Source organism: Mustela putorius, unplaced genomic scaffold (genome assembly GCF_011764305.1).
Source record: "Mustela putorius furo isolate JIRA1106 unplaced genomic scaffold, ASM1176430v1.1 tig00537303_pilon_pilon_pilon, whole genome shotgun sequence".
Taxonomy (NCBI): Eukaryota; Metazoa; Chordata; class Mammalia; order Carnivora; family Mustelidae; genus Mustela; species Mustela putorius.
In genome coordinates, this window is record NW_025422441.1 from 633,686 (window position 1) to 655,542 (window position 21,857).

A 21,857-nucleotide genomic window follows, 5' to 3' on the forward strand; every position below is an offset into this window, starting at 1 on the left:
TGGGGGTCCACGTCGGTAGTTTCCAAAACTCTCATGGAAGGGCCCAAAGAGTAGGCTGCCCAGGATGAGCGCCAAGTCTGCAGCAATCCCCCGGGGCCGGGCAGGGGGACCCCGCGACCCGGGAGTGAGCAGGCCTGCCTGACTACGGGGCCCCAGTAAGGGTCAGTAGGGTCAACCCTGTCCCTGGCTGCTGGGACGGGCCAGTCTAGTGTCCTGTTTCCCCGGGGCTCTGGGCCACACGGTGTCAGCTCGGGCTCCCGAGGGGCTGGAGACGGAGGTCGGCCACGCAGGAAGACGACCAGGTCAGCGTGACGGGAGCCGGACGAAGACCCTGGACGGGGAGGCGGGGGCTTCCCTGGCCGGCAGCACTCGTGCGAGCCGCACTTCGGGCCGGGAGAGCACACGCTGCCCGCGACTCCACGGGGAGAGGGCGGTGCGGACCCTCCCAGGCCCTGCCCGCGCGCCCCTGCCCCTGGCTGAGGGCAGTCTGTGTCCTTTCCTTGCGATGAGCCTAACCGGGAGCCTGACCGCTCTCGTGAGTTCTGGGAGCCCTTGGAGCGAATTAGCGGACCCCACGGGGTCTCGGGGACCCCTGCCTCCCTTCCCACGTGGTCAACCGTGTAAGGAGTCCTGGCTGGCGGCTCAGCAGCACCCACACCCACGTCCTCCCTCTGATGTCCAGGTCGGGCTGAGTCGATGAGGACTTCCCGCCCGAGCCCGGCCCACCTCCTGCTGCTGCTCCCAGCCGAGCTCCGGCCGGCCCCACCGTCTACCTTGGGGTTGGTGTCCAGAAGAGGAAGCCTCATGGAGGACAGAATAAAGGGCTTCTTGACTTCCATCTGAGAAGCTGCAAGAAACGAACAGCCGGCTCAGTCTCCCCACCAGGACCGAGGCTGGCTGGCCCGTCCTCCCCCACGAGGCCCAGTGCCCCATCGCCAGGGTCTGGCCACAGCCTGGTCCTCAGCACGGGGAGGGGACGGCACTTCAGCAAAGCCCGCCCACTTCCCTTGGGGGACAAGTGACTTTTTTCCCAAATAACACTATTTTGCCCAAGAAGAAGCTGGACGGTAGATAATTTAGGGCAACAGGTACGGAAGTGTCCTAAGTCAGGCAGAAGCAGGTTTGGGGGCATCCACCAGCACCCCAGTCCCGACAAGCCTGTCAGCAGGTGCACGTGGGCACTTTCCACACATTCCCAGTTGTGCTGATGCTGCTGCTCTGAGGACCCTCTCCCACCGGACGGCCAGCAAGGTCAGCCTTTGTCTCCTGACAGGAAAGTGGGGACTGAAGGCGGCCGTCAGGAAGTGGCCCTGAGACCAACAGGAACCAGGACAGAGACACAAGTGTCCATAGCACAGGCACCCTTCAAGGCACACGCTGAGAGAGCACTTTAGTTTTTTAAAGATTTCTTTTTTTTTTTTAAGATTTTATCTATTTATTGGGACGCCTGGGTGGCTCTGGCTCAGTGGGTTAAGCAGCTGCCTTCGGCTCAGGTCATGATCCCAGTGTCCTGGGATCGAGTCCTACATCGGGTTCCTTGCCCCTCCGGGAGCCTGCCTCTCCCTCTGACTCTGCCTGCCACTCTGCCTGAGCTCTCTCTCTCTCTTACAAATAAATAAATAAAATCTTTAAATTAAAAAAAAAAAGATTTTATTTATTTATTTATTTGACAGACGGAGATCATAAGCAGGCAGGGCAGCAGGCAGAGAGAGAGGGGAAGCAGGCTCCCCGCTGAGCAGAGAGCCTGGACCCTGGGATCATGACCTGAGCCGAAGGCAGAGGCCTCAACCCACTGAGCTCCCCAGGCGCCCCAAAGATTTCATTTTTAAGGCATCTCTATGCCCAATGTGGGGCTCAAACCCACAACCCCGAGATCAAGAGTGGCGTGCTCCTCTGACTAAGCCTGCCAGGCACCCCAGGGGTGCTCCCCCTGCTTCTGCTCTCTCTTACTCTCTCTAATAAATAAAATCTTTTTTTTTTAAGATTTTATCTATTTGTTTGATAGAAGACACAGAGAGAGAGGGACCACAAGCAGGAGGAGTGGGAGAGGGAGAAGCAGGCGTCCTGCCGAGCAGAGAGCCCGATACAGGGCTCGATCCCAGGACTCTGGGACCATGACCTGAGCCAAAGGCAGAGGCTTAACCCACTGAGCCACCCAGGTGCCCCAATAAGTAAAATCTTAAAAAAATAATAAAAATAAAAAGCCTGAGGCAAAATAAGATTTGAAACGACATACTGAAAAGGCACTTGACAGATCTGGGAAAAATATCACCCCCAGAACAGCCAACATAGCCAATAAAATTTCTGGATTTAAAATAAAAAAATACACATCCTTTGGGCATCGAGGCAAACAGACCGAATCACTTGTGTGGAAACTCAGACTGGCACCAGTTTTCGGTGACCAGGCCCGAAGCTTGAGGCCAGTGAGACAGGGAAGGAAGAAGAAGCAAGAGCCTCCTTCGTGTGGCCGACCTGGCGGGTGCGGCAGGGCACACCCACACGAGAAAGGCTCCTGGGTCACGGCTCAAAGGAATTTAATCACGGGCCCAACTTCTTACTCATAGTATTTTAACTCAAAATTTGAGAAATTCTAGAAAGAGTAGGGCCCCAGCTCACCCGAAGCTGGGTGTGCGTCCTACACCTGCCGTTCATGCTAACGCGAAGCCTTCCTACCCTCACCTCCAAATCAGACCATGATGGGGCCTTTCTGCAGGTGCCCAAGGCGTGAACAGGGCCGCAGACACAGCCAGCACGGGGATGCGGGGGGCACAGCTGGCACCGGGGGGGGGGGGACACAGCCAGTACGGGGGGCACTGCAGCTCCTGGGATCAGTGAGGCCTGCAGTGCGGCGAGGGGCCCTGGCCCGCAGACAGGCTGCGTCACCCACAGGCCCTTCACCCCAGCGCCACACAGTGCTGAGTGCCACATCGGTGTCCGCACAGGGGACGAGAACAAGAGTAAGATGCAGCTATCCCTGGAAAAGACGCATTTTCAGGACTTAGGATAGATCAGCAAGCTAGAACCGAGTTTCTCACCGTAAGTCGAACTAAGTTCGGGCTTTACTTTTCTAAAAACCAAAACGAGGGGGGTGCGCGGGGAGCGCAGTCGGTCAAGCGTCTGACTCTCGGTTCCGGCTCAGGTCGTGAACTTGGGGTCGCAGACTGAGCCCGAGTCAGACCCCACACTCAGTGAGGGGTGTCTCTCTCCCTCTCCCGCTGCCCCTCCCCTCGCTTCCATGCGCTCTCTAAAGTAAATCTTTAAAATAACCAAAACAAACCAGAGCGGGACGTGACGCGCGTCGACCACAATGGCTGAAGTGAGACTGACCAGAGCCAGCAAGGACACAGAACGAGCCCACTGCTGGCTCCGGGAGTCTCAGAAGCAGAAGCCTGGAGCCTTCCGTCTGACTGAGGGGGTCAGAGACACACCCGCAGGCTAACGGGTGTTCTGCCCAACAGCCAGCTGAGCCCTGCCCAGGGACCCACACCTGAGAGACAGGTCTCTCTGACGGGGCCCCCAGGGTAGCCAGGACAGGTGACACAGGACATGTCTGAGCCATCAGGCCAGGGGCAGGCAGGGCACGTCTGGCCCGGGGAAGGGGCGCAGGGGCCCAGTGTCCCAGCCAGCCATCAAAGGCAAACGTCTACAATGGGCATTTGCTGCCAGGCAGAAAGGTATTTTTCAAAGAGTTTGGAATTTTGGAGAGTTAGGAAATAGGGAAATTTTTTTTAAGCGTCTGAGAAAGGGGGATGCCTGGGTGGCTCAGTCGGTTAAACGTCGGCCTTCGGCTCAGGTCATGATCCCAGGGTCCTGGGATGGAGCCCCACATTGGGGTTCCCTGCTCGGTGGGGAGCCTGCTTCCCCCTCTGCTCCTCCCCCTGCTTGTGCTCTTTCTCTCTGACAAATGAATAAAATCTTAAAAAAAAAAAAAAAAAGAATCAGAGGCAGGGGTGCCTGGGGGCTCAGTCAGTTGAGCGCCCAACTCTTGGTTTCAGCACAGGTCATGATCTCAGGGTCATGGGATCGAGCCCTGGGTCGGCCTCCGTGCTGAGTGGGCAACCTGCCTGTCCCTCTCCCTACCCCTGCTCGCTCGCGCCCCCTCCCATAAATGAGATCTTAAAAAAACCAGCAAGACGTTCCTTTCCCCTGAAAGACGGACAGCACCTGCCGTGTTCAGGCCCTGCCCCACCGCACGCTCACCGGCCGAGTTGATGACGTGCCTCACGACCTGCAGCGTGCCCAGGCGGGTCCTCTCGCCGCTGGTATCGAGCTTGGGCAGCAGGAAGGCCAGTAGGCGGTCAGGTGCACAGCGAGCTGCGGGGCAAGCAACATCCAAAGAAAGGGTTTGTAATCGTCTCCGCTCCCTGCCGGGCACTGGCGTGTGCAAACCCAGAGCCCTGGAGGACGGACGCGGGCGCTGCAGCCCAGCCAGGCCTCCACGGTGAGACTCCGGAGCTACACACGGACCCAGGGACAGGTGGGCACAGAAAGCGCCTCCACTCCAAGCCCTGAGCAACGCTGCCTCTGGCACACGGGCGGCGCCCAGGCGCCCCGGGGAGCAGACGGCCGCGGCCGCAGAGGGCTCAGGAGGGGGACGGCTTACCCAGCACGGTGAAGCAGCGCAGCACCTCCTTCTGGTTGCTCACCACCAAGGGGCTGGATGACTCCACGGGCACGCAGATCTGCTCCATGGGACAGAAGACAGACACCAGTCATGGAGGAAGGCTGCTGCCTCCCAGGGCCGCGCTGGTCGGGAGGGAAGGGCACGTGCTCCTGCACTTGCGGGGCCCCAAGAGGCCATCTGGGCCCGTGCCTTCTGCCTGCCCCACAGCGGGCATCGGAGCCTGCCAGTGTAGGTCATTCCAGCACCCTCTTGGGGCGACACAGACGCGTGCACCCAGGATCCGAGGCTGCTTCAGGGACCCAAGCCTCCGCCCCGCGGCTGGTTGCGGGGACAGCAGACACACAGCAGGCCCCCGTGCGTCAGGGGAGCTGAGGCCTGGCTCCCTCCCGCCAGGAGCCAGGAGCCAGCGTCACACCTCCTTTGGGCACTGGTCTCTAGAGTATAGAAAGCCCTGGAAACCAAAACACCTAGGGCTGATTCATTCAAAATTGTAAAAAAAATTTTAAAAATTGCTGCACTGGTTAAAAACTGAAGCTGCTGGTAGCTGCATCTCTAGGGTCCACCACCCCTCGGCCCGTGATGCGGAAGCCTGTCCCCACCCCCACCCCTGCAGTCACCTGGGGCTGGGCTCTGCAGGGGCACCCCGCTCCCACCCCGGGCCAGGATCATGGCAAAGGATGCCCACAGGGCATCCATGCAGAAGGCCCAGCGGCAACTCTTCAGTACAGCCCAACCTTGAGGCAGGAGCAGGGCGGTACGCAACAGCACGGAGCGAAACCCCAGGACCGCGGGCTCTGCCCCATGCTGGACCCCGCTGGCGTTCAGACAGCTAGGGGACATGGGCAAGGGGCAGGCAGTGGCCCAGCCTCCCAGGGAGCTCCTTGCTTTTCCCACTGTACAGAAAGGCATCGGGTCACAAAAGGCACCGCAGCAGGCTCTCCCTCTGGGGGAGGTCAGCGGCCAGGTCGTGAGGACGGGCAAGCAGCCCTGGGGAGAGCCGCTGAGCTGGAAGCAAGGCCGCCAGCCTGGTGGAGGCAGAGCCCCCAGCCCCGGCCAAGCCTTAACTGTCCTTACACGAGACCCTGAACCAGAACCTCGCGGCTGCACCATGCCCGGATCCTGCACCGACAGTGGCTGTGGAGTAACAGTGGGAAGGCGCCAAGTTTCGGAACAACTAGCTCCACGGCGAGAAGTAACTAATGCCCACGCAGGCCTCTGGAGAGGAGACGGACTCTCACTCACGGTTTCCCAAGATAAGGTCCAGGCGGATTAAACAATAAAAGTACACTGGGTGCTAGGAAGATCTGGAAAACGACTTGCAGAATTCAAAAGGTTTTTCTAACCCTAACCAAACCCATGGCACAACAGAGAAGACAGGTACATGACACGGAAACACGAGATCATTTTGGTGGCAGAGTCCATCCCTAACAGAACCACAGGACCACGGACAAAGCAGGAGCAGGAGGGACACGCAGGACGGAGGGCTGGTTGGTACGGGAACCGAAAACCCAACAGAACAGAAGACATGAACAGGCAGCTTCGAGGCAGGAGGAAATGTCGTGTCTGCTGCTGGGCCTCCGCGCCTGTCTCCCCCATCCACGCGCCCCGGCTCTGCGGGTCCGAGTGGTGCCGCGGTCCCTCTTCTCACCGGGAGGTTTTCGGAACAGTTAACTTGTTTTCTGCGGGGTGTCCACACTCTTGGTGACCTCAGCTCTAGGGCACTGTGCACCACGTTCTTGCTACGGCCTGCAGTGCGTTTTGGCCGCTGTCTAGTGGGGCACCCTGTCACTAGCTGAGGAGCACAGGTGGTCCCAGGTTCTAATGTCTGCGTACTGACTCTGTTCGGACACGAGTGGATGTCTCGAGGACGGAACCGCTCGTCCCAAGACAAAGACTGAGAGCTTACGAGTGACAGGTGGGGCTCCAGGGGCAGAGATGCCGCCGTGGAAACAGGCAACACCTCCACGGCAGCAGCGGCGCGGCGAGTGGCAGGCAGTCAGGCGTCCAGTAGGTTTAGAAGGCAGTGGGCGCCACGGGGACAAACAAAGCAGGGCCAGGGACTCGGCGGGGAGGCTGGGCGACGGTCCACAAAGCCTCCCGCCCCGCATTTCTATTTCTCGCCGTCAAAACTGGCTCCAGGCTCCACCAACAGTGGTGGGGGGGTCCTGCTCTGATCCTAAGGGAATGTGCCTGTGTCCCACTCCCGAGGCGGTATGCTGGGACGTGGGCGCAGGAGCTCTGAGGATTCAAGATGCTCCTCCCCGGCCTTTTATCGCGGACTTTCAGTGGTCATGCTGAACGTCCACAGAAGCTTTTTCTGTGTCAGCCAAGGCACTAGGCTCTTTTCCCCAGTGGCTTTCTGAGAGGGAGCGTCCGGCAGCTTCTCCGTCCCTCCCGCCGAGGGAGGAGAGGGTGGGATCCATGAGCTCGAATGTGTGCCTCAAACCACAGCCTCGCAGCCCCTGCGCGGCACTGACTGGACTCCCTCAGGCAGCTCTGAATCTGCCTGGTCTTCCGACCCACGTTTATGGGACGGCAGTTAGGAGGCGGGCAGAACCCAACCTTAGAGCCTGTGGGCCCGGTGTGTGCTGGCTTCCGGAGGCCTTGGGAGATGGTCTCCACTTGCTGGGTTAGTTGGGTTTTCTTTCTTCTGCCAAGTTTGACGTTTTCATTTCTTCAGGAATCTATCCATTTCACCATTTTCCACGTTCATTACCTTTGTTCAATTTCTTTACTGCAGCCCTCCCTGCCCCTGGCTGGGCAGACCAGGTGGGGCCAGGCCTGTGTTCCAGGTGCCGTGGGAGGGGCCGCCGGGCTGCAGAGCAGGAAGGAGACCCATGTCCGCCCCCTCCTCTCTCTCGTTTTATGCCCCTCTTTCCTCTTTCAGAGAGTTTGTGGACAGGACTACCTACCACTCCACCCACCCGCCTCTGTTCCCGGGACCTCCACATCTCTCCTCTGACCTAGAGACAGGGCTGCACAGCTCATGGGCCCACAGGAGCCCAGCCCTGCTATTTTTCAGGAGCCCTTCCCTCTCCATGGACAGTGGCCCACAGCCAGGGCAGATGCCCCCAGGCCATCTGAGGCCTCTCTCCCGCCTTCCGGCCCACTCCTGCCGGGGAGGAGCTTCACCCGGGTGTCACACCCGTGGCCCAGGGAACACCACAACTTCAGTGCTGCCCGGCTGGACACCACTCTTGCCCCCTGCACGGCTCAGCAGGCATCTGCACCCAAGGGCTGGCCACGGGCAGCACCAGGAACTGCCCCGTCCTACCAGCCCTGTCCCCAGGGTGCCCCCCTGCACCCTTCCTGTGGAGCCCCAGCCTGCGCAGCCACAGGTGCCCCCCTCCCCGCTCCCGTCCCGTGCACCCTACCTGAGCATGCAGGGCGGCCAGGAGCGAGTCCAGCTGCGGCTCCAGCGTGCGGCTGCCCACGCTCACCGCGGCCTCAAGGATCTGGCCCAGGCTCTGCTCAGACACAGAGGATAGGCGCCTTCGGTCTTCCTTCAAGCCCCCAGCCCCACCTCCTGGCCACAAAGACCCCACTCCAGGGCTCAGGTAAGGGAGACCTACGTCCAAGTCAAGAATTAAGAGAGGAGGGCAAGTCTCGGGACAGGCAGCATAGCCGAGTGAAGGACCCCTGGGCAGGGCAGGGCAGCGACAAGTGTGACCGGGCCCCACCCACCACGGCCTCCAGCAGCACCCTGAGCCACCCTTCCCAGGTGCTACACCCACCCATCCCAGCCAGCTGGGGACCAGTCCCCGGGACAGAGCTCTGCGCAGGCCATGGCGTGCAGGTGCGCACCTTGGACACGTGGAAGGTCTCCGCGTGCTTCTTGTAGAGGGCCAGGACCCCAGGCAGGAGCTTGGGCAGCTGCTCTTCCAGCTTCTCGCCAGGCAGCAGGTGGCTCATGGGGCCCAGGGCCTCCACCACAGCGAGCCGGAGCTGAGAGCGAGAGAATCATGCCACTCAGGCCCAAACCACTGACCCAAGTGGAGAAGAGGCAAAAGGCCCGCCCACCAAGAACCCAGGCGGGAAGTGAGGAGAGCCCCGCTACCACATGACTGCGGGTCCGAGAGGGGTCCAGAGGCAGAGAGGTCAGCGTGACCACACACAGCCGGGGTCTGGACAGTGGCCACGGAGGGAGGCCGTGAAGGAGACCGCCCCCCAACCCCCGGCGATGAGCCGCGTCCAGCAGAGAGGGGTAGGAGGGCAGGAAACAAGCCGTATTCTTGTATTCTGCAGGGACCCTGCACAGGGCACCCCCACTCCCCAATGCAACCCCCATCCCGAGCCAGAGGGCAGGACACAGAAGGGACTGAAGCCTGTGTGGACAGCAGCCCAGGACCTGTCCCCCGTTGGTGGGGGAAGCAGCCAGGCTCCTGACACACTGACGAGTGCCACCTTGGCTTCGCGGCTCTGCAGCCAGTGGTTGAAGAGGATGTCGTAGGCACTGAGCATGTCGGCGGCAAAGGTGTCCTTCCTGACCGTCGGGTCTGGGGCTTGGTCCAGGTCGGCCAGGTACTCCAGAATGCTCTCGCTGAAGTGCTGCAGAGCTGTTGCAGGGGGGAGGGGGGAGGGCGCCGGTTACCCTGACAACAGCGCCCCCAGCCACCTGCAAGGCACCCCCCCAGCACAGCGGCCACACCCATGTCCTTCCCAGAATCCAGCAGCTCTCTGCAGATACGACTGCTTAAGCTGCGATGGCGGGGTATGCTGGGCCCTAAATCGTACATGACTGTGTCCCTAGAAGAGAATACACAGACACAGAGACACAAAGAGGAGACAGCGCGGTGGCAGCAGGGTACAGACAGACCAGACGCTGGCGGAGGGCGGGGGACCAAGGAGCAGAGCCTCTGAAACCAACGCTGGCGACAGCTATCTCGCACTTCTGGCCTCCAGAACCATGACAGAATACTTTTATCTTTTTATCTTCTTTTTTAAGATTTTACTTTTAAGGGGCACCTGGGTGGCTCAGTGGGTTGAGCCTCTGCCTTCGGCCCAGGTCATGATCCCAGGGTCCTGAGATCGAGCTCTGCGTCGGGCTCTCTGCTCAGCGGGGAGCCTGCTTCCCTTCCTCTCTCTCTGCCTGCCTCTCTGCCTACCTGTGATCTCTGTCCGTCAAATAAATAAATAAATAATCTTTAAAAAAAAAAAAAAAAAGATTTTATTTTTTTTATTTTATTTTTTTTTTTTAAAGATTTTATTTATTTATTTGACAGAGAGAAATCACAAGTACACTGAGAGGCAGGCAGAGAGAGAGAGAGAGAAGGAAGCAGGCTCCCTGCTGAGCAGAGAGCCCGATGCGGGACTCGATCCCAGGACCCTGAGATCATGACCTGAGCCGAAGGCAGCGGCCTAACCCACTGAGCCACCCAGGCGCCCCAAAAAGATTTTATTTTTAAGTAATTCCTACACCCAAAGTAGGGCTCAAACTCATAACCCTGAGACCAAGAGTCACATGCTCCACAGACAGAGCCAACCTGCCCCCCATTTTTCTCACTGAAGCGCCCTAATTTGGGGTACTGTGTCACAGTGGCTCCGGGAAACCCACACAGGTACCAACCAGCGCCAGATGGTCTCGTTCATAGCGCTGGGCCCACGGCAGCCGGCTGTAAGGTAAAAGGCAGAGGCCTCGTGCCCCTTCACCCCTCCCAGAGCCACAAGTGCCACTCACTCTACCGGGGTCACAGGGCCCAGGCTGGGGTGGGGCAGGCTGGGGGCAGCGTGCCGCATCTCCCACGGTGACTGCGCTCGTGGACATCCGGGCGGGCGAGTCCCGGCAGAGACAAAGGCCTAGGAGTGGTCAGCAAGGGGCTGACACTGGGTCAAGGGAAGGCCGAGCGAGGGCCCCGTCGTGTAGCCCCGCTCCGTGTGGCCCTTCTAAGGGCTGGGTAGTGGAGCAGCCGGGCAGTGGCCAGGAGGGCCGATGACTCCCAGGCCTTGTGGGGAGGGCACCGCACCAGTCTGTGAGGCCCCCTCGGAGGTGACCCCCAGGGAGCTGCCGCCTCAGCCGGCAGATCCGCAAGCCTGTCCAGCCCAGCTCTCACGTGGCCGACTTACACGGCTAACTTCCCATCATGGGCTCCCCAGTCCGACAAAGAATGAGCCCAACGCTTTGGTGTACACAGGGGCCATCAGTTGAGTTCCCAAGAAATAGAATTTAAAGAAATTTTAGAAGAGGGGCACCTGGCTGGCTCAGTCGTTAAGCATCTGCCTTCGGTTCAGGTCATGATCTTGGGGTCCTGGGACCGAGCCCCGAGTCCAGGCTCTGTGCTCAGCGGGGAGTCTGCATCTCCCTTTCCCACTCCCCCTGCCTGTGTGCCCTCTCTCTCTCTCAAGTAAATAAAACATTTTAAAAAATAAAAAAACTTCAGGAGAAAACCATGTCCTAGAGCCCTTCTGTGTCATCCCGGGTTTCTGGAGGGTCTGGCCCAGGCAGATGCGCCCCCACCTGCCGCACGGCTGCTGGCCACGGGGAGCGGGGCCAGAGTCCGCTCTCGTCCTGCCCCCCAGTGCTCTCGCCTCTCTGAGCTCCATCATCAGGACGGTTGTCAGGCTGACCGGCATTTCTTAGCATTTTGTAGCGAGGTTTTTCAGGGTGACAGACCACTCTGTTCCCGGAAGCAGAAATCAACCTCCCCACTTTATTACTAGGTTTTTTACCTGTCACTCACTCACACTCACTCACACTCACACACACTCACACACACACACACACACGAAGGTCAAACAGCCGTTCTCTATGCCCTCCCCAACCTCCACTTCCTTTCCTCCAGAAGCAAGCACTGGGGCGGACCTTTCCCTCATGCGAGACGGGTCTGCAGCTTTCCACACCACCTCCCCCAGGGGAGGGCAGCCAGCCCGAGCCACGCCAGCCCGCACCTCCTGCATCTCCTGCCCGTGTCCGGGGCCTCCCCTGGCCATGGACGGGGCCCTGCACATGGCCTCTGGGCAGTGTGCAAGTCCATGGTGCACAGCACCCTCCTGTGCGCGGGGGAGGGGCCGCCCCACAAAGCGTCTCGGTGTGGGTGCCGGAGGGCCCTGCGGCCTGGTACCCCCGCCCCGGGCCAGGCCTGGGCAGCCCCCGTGCCCAATTGCCCCGTGCGCTCTTCCGACAGGGTCTGCTTGACCACGACGTCATGCCAGTCCTCCTTCTCTACTTCCGTATGTTTGCATTTTTGCTGTTTTCTGGGGATTTCCTCCGCCTCCTCTCCCATCTCTGGTTGCCCCTGTCACTGTGTCTGTCACCCCAAAAAGCGCAGCTGTGCTCTCTGGCAGCAGCTGCCTCACGGCAACACACTCTGCTCCCCTCTCCCGCCTCCCCGAGGGGTTAGTGGCACCTTTCCTTTCCCCCAGGCTTTCCCCTCCCCTCTCGTGTCCCCGCAGGCGCTAATCTGGCTGTCGGGCAGGGATGGCCGGGCCCCTCGCACACGCGGCCTCTGGGGAACACCAGCTCCCCCTCTGCGCATCCCAGCTCTTCCCGCCCCGGCCCAAGGGTCCATGGAACTCAACCAGGGAGGGCCTCCGAGCGCGTACAGGTCCTGTGCTTGGCCCAGGACCATCGTCCTCAGGGGACACAGGCCTGCCCGCCAGGACAGGAGGCCCGCAGCCTGCTACGGGGACGTCCTACGGCTGAGTCTGCTGCTGAAACCGGCCCGCTTCACATGTGAGAGAAGACACAGACGGAGTAAAAACTGCCACGGGGAAGAGATCAGGGCTCCGTCACTGCGGGTCAGCCTCCTGTTCCAGTCGGGCGGCCACAGACCTACGCGCCCTTCCGAGGAGCTGCGCAGGGCGGACGCTACTGGGCCCTGGGGCTCTTCTCCCGCTCCCGCTCAGCCTGGATGCACCCGTCCCGGATGGCCTCCCAACGCCCTGCCTTGTCTTCCGCACCTCTAAGTATACACCCGGGGCTCAAGCCCCCACACCCCACACGGCCTGTCCCTTCTGTGTCGCGCCCCGCGTCCCTGCTCAGAGGAGATCCCGGCTCAGCGTCCCCGGGATCCTGTCTCAAGCTGTCTTTTCAGCCAGAACCGCGTCAAGGAGAGTTTCCGTGCCCAACCCGGAGTCTGGCATCATGTGCAGCAGGAGGAGCCGAGAAGGCAGGAAGGAGACCACGGCAGGGACAAGTGACACGTGAACAAGGGGCCATAAGGAGGCGGCAGAAGCTGGAGCCCCATCCCAGGACCTGGGACCCAAAGCCACTGTGAGCAGGGTGGGCGAGGTCCCAAAGCTCCAGTCCCTTGCTTCGAAAGCCCCCAGGTGCGCACAGGCCGGCAGCTTTCCCAGGCTCCAGCCCACCTGCGGGGCACCAAGTGGCAACAGCAGGACAAGGCCGGCTGGCAAAGAGCCAGCAACCCCTCAGCTGAGCTCCGGGCGGCCCCTGACCCTGTCCCGTCACCAGCCATGTCCGGGACCCTCCTAACCAGAGTCCTGTTCCGACAGTCTGGGCTGAGCCGGCGCTCCCGGCCCTCCCCTCGGTGCCAGAGCTGGGAACGGCGGTGCTGCGGCTGTGGAGGGACGCCCAGCCTCCGCCCAGCCACGCGGAGGGCAGCAGAGGCGGTGGGAGCGCAGTGAAGACCGCTCTCCGAGGCGCCCAGCACTGAACATGGAGAAAAGCGGGAAGCCCCTGCGGCTCTGGGGAGGGTTCTTCCCGCGCCCCCACAAGGGTCTGGGCCTCAGGGACCTGCCAGTGAGGTAGAGCGGTCCCCACCAGCAGCCAGAGGCCGAGGCCGAGCTCTACCCACACGCCTGCGGGCACCTACCGGTGCCCTGAACCTCCTCCTGGAGCCCAGAGGACTCATGACCCTCCACAAAGGCTGGGGGTGGAGGGCAGGCTACTCCCAGTCCCCTCCCCGGAGGCCTCGCCCGCCTTCAGAGACCCCATCTTACCGCAGCAGAAGGCCACCCTCATTGCGTCGTGCTTGGCCATGCCCAGCATGGGTAGCATGGTACTCAGGATGGACGTCAGGAAGGGCACCATGCCGAACACTGCAAAAGGGGGGGTGCGTGAGGGGCTACCCGCCACCCCCGCCTCCCCCGGCCTGGCCTCCCCGTGCCCCCCCAGAGAGGCAGAGGGGGCCTGGGCCAGGTGGTGCAGAGGCCCTCCCGACAGGCTCCGGGATGCAGGCGGAGGCGGGCCAAGCGGCACCTACCGTTGGAGGCCGCGAGGTTGGCAAGGGTCTGCACGACGGAGCAGTGGGGCAGGGCCCCGGGCTGGAACTTGCTCAGCAGCTCCTCCATCACCGTGCTGACGAAGCGCTTTCCGACGGCCACCAGGACGTCGCTGGCGGCCCGCTGCCAGTCACAGACCAACTCCTGCCCCCCCCCAAATGCGCACTGACGCCCTGAGCTCACGAAGGACACGCGACCCCCTCCCCCACCCAGGAGAGGCCACCAAGCACCTGCCACTCCCACCGCAAGGAGCCGGCACTGGGAGCCAGGCCCTGTGTGGAGCCCAGCAGCACCCCCCAAAACTGGGATGCAGGCCCCCCTGCCCCCACAGCTGCCCGGAGACTTTAGGAATTTTGCTCTCTGCTTCGATCGCCACCCCTAGTCATGGGTGACCGCATTCCTGATGCGCCTGGTAGGGAGTTCTAGGGAAGCAGCTTCCTGCCCCAAGCCACACAGGTGCAGCCATACCTTCGCCCTGGTCATCTCGCTGGAAGCCAGGAGGGTGACAGCCCTGGCCTCAGCCTTGTCCAGCTCACCGATGTGGCTGCTCACAAGCACCTCCACGGCCCTCAGGATCATCGTCCGGTAAGGGTGTGCCAGCTGAGCAGAGAGAGACCATGGAGGAAGGTCCTGGAAGGTGAGCCCAGCACCCAGGCACCCTGCTGACGCCTCCTGCTCTCTTTGGAGGGCTCCTCGGGACAAAAGCACCTGCGGCCGCCCCAGCAGGGCGGAAAGGAGCACACCCGACGGCGCCCCGTGTGCCCAGCGCCTTAGTGCCTCACCCAGCAAGGACCGTGAGAGGGACTCGGGGCCCCTGACTGTCAGCAGTGCCAGGAGAGTTCTGTGCGAGACTCACGAGGGGTGACGACAGCCCTCCCCGCTGTGGCCAGGATCTCCCGGCCAGAGGCTGCACTGCCCCGTGACACCCCATCACGGCAGGGGTCTCTGTCACCAGGCATCCTCCGGGCTCCCTGGGAGTGCCTGTCAGAGACCACTGGCTGGCCCTTCCACCCGAGGGCCCTCTCCTCACTCTGGGGCCCTTCCCACCCCAGGGAGCCTCGTCTGTCACAGTCCTCCCCAAACTGGCAAACACACCCAAGGGTCCCAAGACTAACACGGGAGATGATGGCGCGGCCCGGCCCCTGCGCCCCTGGGGCCGTCCCCAGCCACCACTGGGGCTTCTCCTTGCTCCGGGCGGGCCCTGCACGAGCCCAGCCACTGGCCCAGACACCGTCCACGTCTGCACCTCGCAGCGGCGACGCCACCGGGCGCTCATCCTCGCCCCGACTGCGAAGCTGCAGGTGGGGGCCAGGGGGAGGGCCAGGGCAAGGAAGCCCAGACACCCTACTGTGATGACAAGGCCGCGGAGAGGAGCCCAGCCCAGCCACGTGGAAGACTCCATCCAGCCAGGAGCCCCCAGGCGCTCAGTCTGGAGGCGAGGACAAGACACTGGCTGGGGGCAGGGGAAGACCCCCACTGGCCTTTCCTGAGGACTCGCCCACCCCCAGGAACGCAGCATCCCGGTGGCAGGTGGGAGCACTCTGCAGTGGGTGGTACCCGGGCCCGCGCTGGGACAGGACTGAGCTTGTGGGACCAGAGACAAAGTGGCAAGGTAGAGAGACGACTCGGGCTGGAGGAGCCTAGGGAAGCAGGGGCATTCGGCTGCCAGGGCCGTTGCTCAGTCCGGAGCACAAGCTCCCTCCCAGGGTGGGCCCCAGGAATGGACATGACTTTTGCTCCTGAAAAAAGCCAACACATCATAAACATCTCTAGATATACCAACACATCCCATGATCTGCCCGAGTTTTCCGGGGGAAAGCTCTAGCTTTCGGTTTTCTTCCCTTGCCTCCGACCACACACGTGAGGCTTTTCTCCTGGGCTCTCAGTCCTATTCCGCTCATCTACGAGTCTGTCTCTAGGCCCGTCCCCACCGCCCTGTCTGACTCCAGGGGCTCTGCAGCAGGTTCGGAGGCCAAGAAGCGTGAGCTCCCGGCTTTGTTCTCTTTTAACACTCTTCGGGCTATCCTGGGTCCCCTGAGACTCCAGAGGAATTTTATGGCGGCTTTTCCTATTTCCGCAAAAAAACATCACTGGGATTTTGACAGAGACGACAACAGCGGCTCATTTTTAAGAAAATGTGCCCCCCCCCCCCGCATTTTCCATTGCTCTGGGAAGTCCAACAGGCAGAGCGCCGGTCATACCAGAGCGCGGCTTGTCCACTTCCCACACAGGTTGTCCGTCAGGCCTCCGCAGGCCCTGCGCGCCCAGGGATAAAACCACAGCCCCTCTGTCATCTGAGCGCAGCAGGAACTGAGCTGGACAGACGGACAGACGGGGACGGCGCACTGGGCTTGCCTGCTGCCGATCCGGGCCCAGGGTGGGCGTGTGTGAGACTTCGGGCTCTATAGCCATGTGGCGGGTCTCCAGAGGACCCATTGTTCTGTCTCTTCCCCCCAATGGACCACACCTGCTAAAGAGATTGACCTGGCTACCCAGGCCATGTGTAGGCTGGACCCTGCTCACGGGTGGTCCCAGGGCACAGGATGAGCCCCACAGCCATCTAAGGCCCTGACCCCAAAGCTGCTCCCTCCAGCAGACTCGGACTGTCGCGGCGGACTAACAGCACCGCGGGCAACCCCCTCCGGCTGCAGCAGTGGCCGCTGCGGCTTTGTGTTCTGACATTGGGCTCTCAAGTCCCTTGCGTGACCAGAGAATCCATTCCACTTCTCATGGGGGAGGTGGGTTCACACGGTTCGAGCCCAGTGGCCCGGTGGGTTGGGACCCACACCCACACCCGGGCTTGCCTGCTGCGGCCACACACAGCCTCCGTGTGGAGACCTGCAGTGAGCTGACAAGTGGCTGGTTACGAGTCCCTTACGTTAGGATGAGATTCTAGAGGAAGCCAGATGGGAGCACATGACGTTGAAACCAGCCCGAAAAAGCAGAACAAAGAGAAGAAAGCGTCAGTCACACTGGCAAGTTGGGCTTCTCTACTGCTAGAGACGGGCCCCTGGAACGGCTGTGAGGGAACCGAGCCCCGGAGGATGGCCGTGGAAGCAGGGTCTTCGGGCGCTGAGTAGGTCACAAGGGTGGAGCCCCACGGGGGATCACTGCCTGCTAAAGAGACCGCAGGAAGCCCCGACTCCCCTCTGCCGTGCGAGGACATGACGAGGAGACAGCGGTCTGTACACCAAGAAGTGGGCCCCGCCACCCACGGGAGCTGCCAGCACGGTGTCCTGCGACTCCCGGCCTCCGCAGCTGCGACAAGCCCAAGTCTGCTCTTGTCAGAGTAAGCGCTTGACAGACCTGGATGGTGATTTTTGCCTCGGTTCCCGCAGTCGCTCCCCAGGCCTACCTGAGCGCCCCATGGGCACCCTGCCCGCGCTCCCTCCGGGGAGAGGCCCCAGGAAGCCCGGCTGGGATGCAGCACAGGAGCGGCCGACCCTGGAGTGGCCTTCGGGGGACAGAGGCGCCCGGAGGAGCACGTTTCCGCGGGACAGAGCTTCCCACTGAGCGCACGTTTACCGCAAATATGCAAATGTGGGCAAAGATTTTTATTTTGAAGTTGTTTAAAGAAACGGAAAGGCTAGGAGTGGGATAAAATCATAAGTGAGCTAGAGAACGACAAGCATGAGGCCCACGTAAATTTTGCGACGAGTCACTAAAACTCACAAGGGCTCCTGTAGCCCCTCAGTAAGCGCTCCTGGGCCAGCCCCTCAAGCGGCCGGGCGGCCCCGGTCTGGTCTGCGGTCCCATCGGACGCTGATCCAGCACATCATGGCCGGCCCCTTCTGCGCCACTGAGAAGAGCACTGGCGCCCAGCACGTCAACACGAAGCTCCACAGAGCCACGGGAGAGCCACGAGGGGTGCATGGTGCCCAAGCGTGGGAGCGTGCTCTCGCACCAAGAACGGTGCACCTCTAACCCCGGCGCCCGCGGGCAGTCCTAGTGTCCTACACCAACACAGACACCCAGGAACAACTGGCTCAGTGGCCGCTCGGGGGACGGAGCTGCTCCCCCAGGAGATGGCACCCGAGACACGAGAGAGAATGACCTCCCATTGCAGAGAGATCCCTTTTTCCACATCTGGGGGTCAAATCACACAAAGAGAAACAGTCTTTGGAGGCTGCAGAAGTGCCTTCCCCTGCCGGGAAGGGCCCAGACCACACGCTGAGACAGAAGAGAGACAGTGCACAGGGATCCAGCAGCGTCACAGCGTCACGGGGCTGAGACCCAGCAGACAGCAGTGAGGCCAGGAGGAGCGCTGGCTCGGAGGCGCTCCGGCAGCACCGACAGGGTCCCCCCGGGGCACAGGCAGCACACAGGTCCCCAGGGGTCTGCCGCCCCTGCCCGGCCCCTGCCCCGCCAGCAGGCAGCAGGAGGGTGAGGGAAAGGCCCCGTCTCCTGGGGCAGCCCCGACTTCCACCCCCACCGCAGAACACTCGTCGCACTGCAGCTAATGACAAGGGGCCTTCTCTCCCTGGGGGACAGCACAGACCCTGGCAGGGAGAGCGGTTCAGTCTCTGGCCAGTGACTGACCGGGGACAGCAACACACCCCCTGTGTGTGACCGCTGGACGCGGCACCGCCCCCAGCCGGTGCCCCCACACAGGCCAAGGCGCTGGCCACAAGACAAGGGGTCTCATCTGTCCTGGACATGTCCCACCTCAAGGGAATGCGGCTTTCCGCCCACAGCAACTGACGGCACAGCCACGGACCCACCGCCACCTACAGGCGCCGCCCCCGCGCCCGGCCCCGCTGGGCAGGGACTACCTTCTCATGCTGCCGCAGGTACTCCTCACAGGCGCCGAGCGCCTCCTCCGGCGCAGCCTCTCCCAGGGCGCACAGGGCGCCACACACCTGCTCCTGCACCAGAGGGTCCTTGTCGGTGATGGCGTCCAGCAGGATGGCGGCCAGCTCTGCAACGACAAAGCCCAGCGCGCACGCTCAGGCGCAGCCCGCCCGGCCAGCCACCGCCTTGGCCTCCCACCGCAGGACGCCGGCCCCTCGCTCCCCGGCGCGTTCCCGCCGCCTTGCCTGCCGCCACCCTCCACCCCCGGGGCGCCGCCTCCCACCCCCTGGGCCACCGGGGTCTGCTTGGCACCCACGGGCTGTCCGCTCCGAGGGCGCTCTGGCCAGCCGCAGCCTGCCCTGACTCCCCAGGCCCTGACTGCCCCACGACTCCTGCCCCCGCTGGACCGCGGCTGCTATAAACGCGGGCGCTACGGGCTCGGGGCCAGGTGCGAAGCTGCCCCGCCTGGGAGCAGCCCAGGCCCCTCGTGGCTCCCAGAGACGCCGCCCGGTGCCAGGTGCTCCTGCGTCCTGCCCGCGGGGCCCCCACACTCACTCTTCACATAGGACTCGGTCATCTCGCCTCCGCCTCACCCACGGCATGCGCGGACAGCTTCTTCCCAAACCTCGAGGAAGCAAAAACCCAGCGGCTAGGTCAGACGCCTGCGCCACCGAGAGACATGACCTCAGGGCGCCGGCGCGGGGCCCGGCCTGTTCGCCTCCAACTCTCCATTTCGTCTCAGGTCATGATCCCGGGCTCTCGGGATGCAGCCCTAGGTCGGGCCCTCTCGGCGGGGAGTCTGCTTGAGACTCTCCCTCGGCCCCCGGCCCCCCTTCCTCCCCCACTCACATGCACTCTCCCTAAAAAATTTAAAAAAAAAAACCAAAAACCACCCATCGAAAAACGCCACGATCCCAGTGCCTTTTCCCGTGGGAGCTAGCTGCCACAGCGGGGCAGAACCACTCACGGAGGACAGGAGGCGGCGTCCCTCAACAGCTGCCAGCTGTCCTCTGCCCCCCCCACGCCGGCAGCCCCACCAGGGTGACGTCAGCCCCACGCGGTGACCTGGGCAAAGGCGGTACTGCTTCCACCTACGGCATCTCCCTGAGCTGTGCAGAGGAGAGGGGCACACCTAAGGCAGACGTCAGGAGCAGTCTGTGTGGGCAGAGAAACCTGCGCCAAGACCTTGATCACCGCAGGCTCAGGACCCACCGAGCCAAGAATCCCAGCAGGGCACAGAACGAGCCTCGTCGTGGCTCGGACAGGCTGGGTGGGCAGCACGGGGATCTAGCAGGTTCCCTGCCAGCAGACACCGACCGTCCAAACGGCCCATGGCATGAAGAGGTGCAGCTATCGGAGCACCTGAGTGACCTACTCTTGGTTTCGGTGTGGGTCACGGTCTCAGGGTGGTGATACCGAGCCCCGAGTCGGGCTTCAGGCTCCGTGGAGGTCTTCCTGAGGCTCCCCTCACTCTCCCTCTGCCTCTCCCTCGCCCACTTTCTCTCTGAATGAAATAAATCTTGAGGAGCCTGGGGGGCTCAGGCCTTAAGCGTTTGCCTTGGACTCGGGTCATGGTCCCAGGATCCTGGGATCGAGCCCCGCATCAAGCTCTCTGCTCAGATGGGGGGTAGTCTGCTTCCCCCTCTGCTACTCCCCCTGCCTGTGTTCCCTCTCTCGCTGTGTCTCTCTGTCAAATAAATAAATATTATTTATTTTATATTTTTATTTATTTATATTATTTTTCTTTATATTTATACTTATTATATTTATAAATATTATTTATTTTTATTATTTTATTATTATTATTTTAAAAATAGTAATAAAATAAAATAGATCTTACAAAAAAAGAGGTGCACTGCAGGCTTCATGGGACCAAGTCCCTGAGTGTGCAAGGGCCTCTGCCTCTTCTCCACAGGGTCACAGGGTGAGGCCTACGTTGCACTCTCCAGGGCCCTTAAGGTCAGAGGGGCCGTCGGCCCTCAGCACCGTCGCCGGTGGCTTTCTAACGCAATGTCTGCTGTTTGCCGGCCACGCCGCCCGCCCTCTACCGATCTCTTGCACGCTGGGCCCCGGATGACCTCTCAGCCGCGAAAGGACGGAGATGCCAGAGGGGCTGCCGTGACTGCCCCTAACGAGCGACGCGCGTCCCGCTAGAGACACAAAAGGGAAGAAGCGAAGTGAGAAACCACAGGGAGCGTGGTGGCGGAACGAGCGTGCCCGAGGACTCCGGCGCAGGAAGGGAGATGACCTCAAGTGTACGTCCCTCCCAACAAAACCTCAAAGAAATGACAGAGAAGATGCAAGTTTTTCTTTTATTATATATTTTTAAGATTTTCTTTTTAACTAATCTCTCTACACCCAGCCTGGGGCTCAAGCTCACAACCCAAGATCCAGAGCTGCTGCTGGTGCCCGGGCGGCTCAGTGGGTCAAGCGTCTGCCTTTCAGCTCAGGTCATGATCCCAGGGTCCTCGGATTGAGTCCCGCATCGGGCTCACTGCTCAGCTGGGAGTCTGCTTCTCCCTCTCCGTTTGCCACTCTTCCTACTTGTATGTGCTTTCTCTCTCTCTCTCTGTCAAATAATTAAAATGAAAAATCTTAAAAAAAAAAAAGTCACAGGCTCTACTGAATGAGCCAGCAGATGTCCCAAGGATGCAAGTTTTAAAAAAGTAAATCCACAAGAGCACTAGAAAACAAGATAAAATTAGCAAATCAGGCATCTCCAGGAATCACAAGCAGCTAGAAAGCAGATGGAGAAGACTAGCTTAAAGACGCTGGCATCAGCACGGTGTTTCCCCTTTCTGCCTGGAAAGCATCTAAAAGTAACAAGGGAAACAAGACATAGAAACACACATTTCATTTGTGGCAGAGCAAGAAGGCAAAAACCGCAAACCCCAAGCATCAAGGGCTGGAAACGTCACGGCTGTTGGGCGGGGTGTGAGGTTCGCCGGCAGCAAGTGCCACAAGAGCCCAGAGATACTTGCCAGAGGCGGCCGCGCACCGCCGGACAGAACCTAGACCCCGAGTGCTAGGCCTGTGGCCTAAAGCCACGGGGGCAAGCTGCAGTCTCTGGAGCAGAGGTTTCACCCTGTGGAGGCCATGGCCACCTCCCTCCACCACCCGGGAAGGAACCAGGGTAAACCAACTTGGGATCAGCAGGTTTGGAGCGCTCTTCAGAGAAGTGCAAAAGGCCAACTGCACCCAACTCAAACAGAAGAAAAAATAAGGAAACAATAATGAGACATGAGCTCCTAGCCCAGATGGGAGG

General features: G+C 61.2%; 1 protein-coding gene across 12 annotated transcripts in view; it reads right to left on the reverse strand.

The window, feature by feature from the left end:
• MROH1 (maestro heat like repeat family member 1) overlaps nt 1–21,857 on the reverse strand; it is a 61,081-nt gene that overhangs the window by 26,573 nt on the left and 12,651 nt on the right. For 9 of the 12 annotated variants that reach the window (XM_045074103.1, XM_045074106.1, XM_045074107.1 and 6 more), the window contains exons 2-12: nt 19,148–19,217; nt 18,574–18,719; nt 14,270–14,401; nt 13,783–13,945; nt 13,520–13,618; nt 9,029–9,180; nt 8,429–8,569; nt 7,999–8,091; nt 4,604–4,682; nt 4,201–4,314; nt 774–847 (exon numbers count right to left, since the gene is read on the reverse strand). In XM_045074103.1, the coding sequence (XP_044930038.1) occupies nt 774–847; nt 4,201–4,314; nt 4,604–4,682; nt 7,999–8,091; nt 8,429–8,569; nt 9,029–9,180; nt 13,520–13,618; nt 13,783–13,945; nt 14,270–14,401; nt 18,574–18,719; nt 19,148–19,169 (1,215 nt within the window). In that variant the 5' untranslated portion in view covers nt 19,170–19,217. Of the gene's footprint in view, nt 1–773; nt 848–4,200; nt 4,315–4,603; nt 4,683–7,186; nt 7,297–7,998; nt 8,092–8,428; nt 8,570–9,028; nt 9,181–13,519; nt 13,619–13,782; nt 13,946–14,269; nt 14,402–18,573; nt 18,720–19,147; nt 19,218–19,559; nt 20,085–20,432; nt 20,879–21,857 lie in introns of those variants that run through there. The other 3 variants (XM_045074104.1, XM_045074105.1, XM_045074110.1) reach the window with 3 other exon arrangements.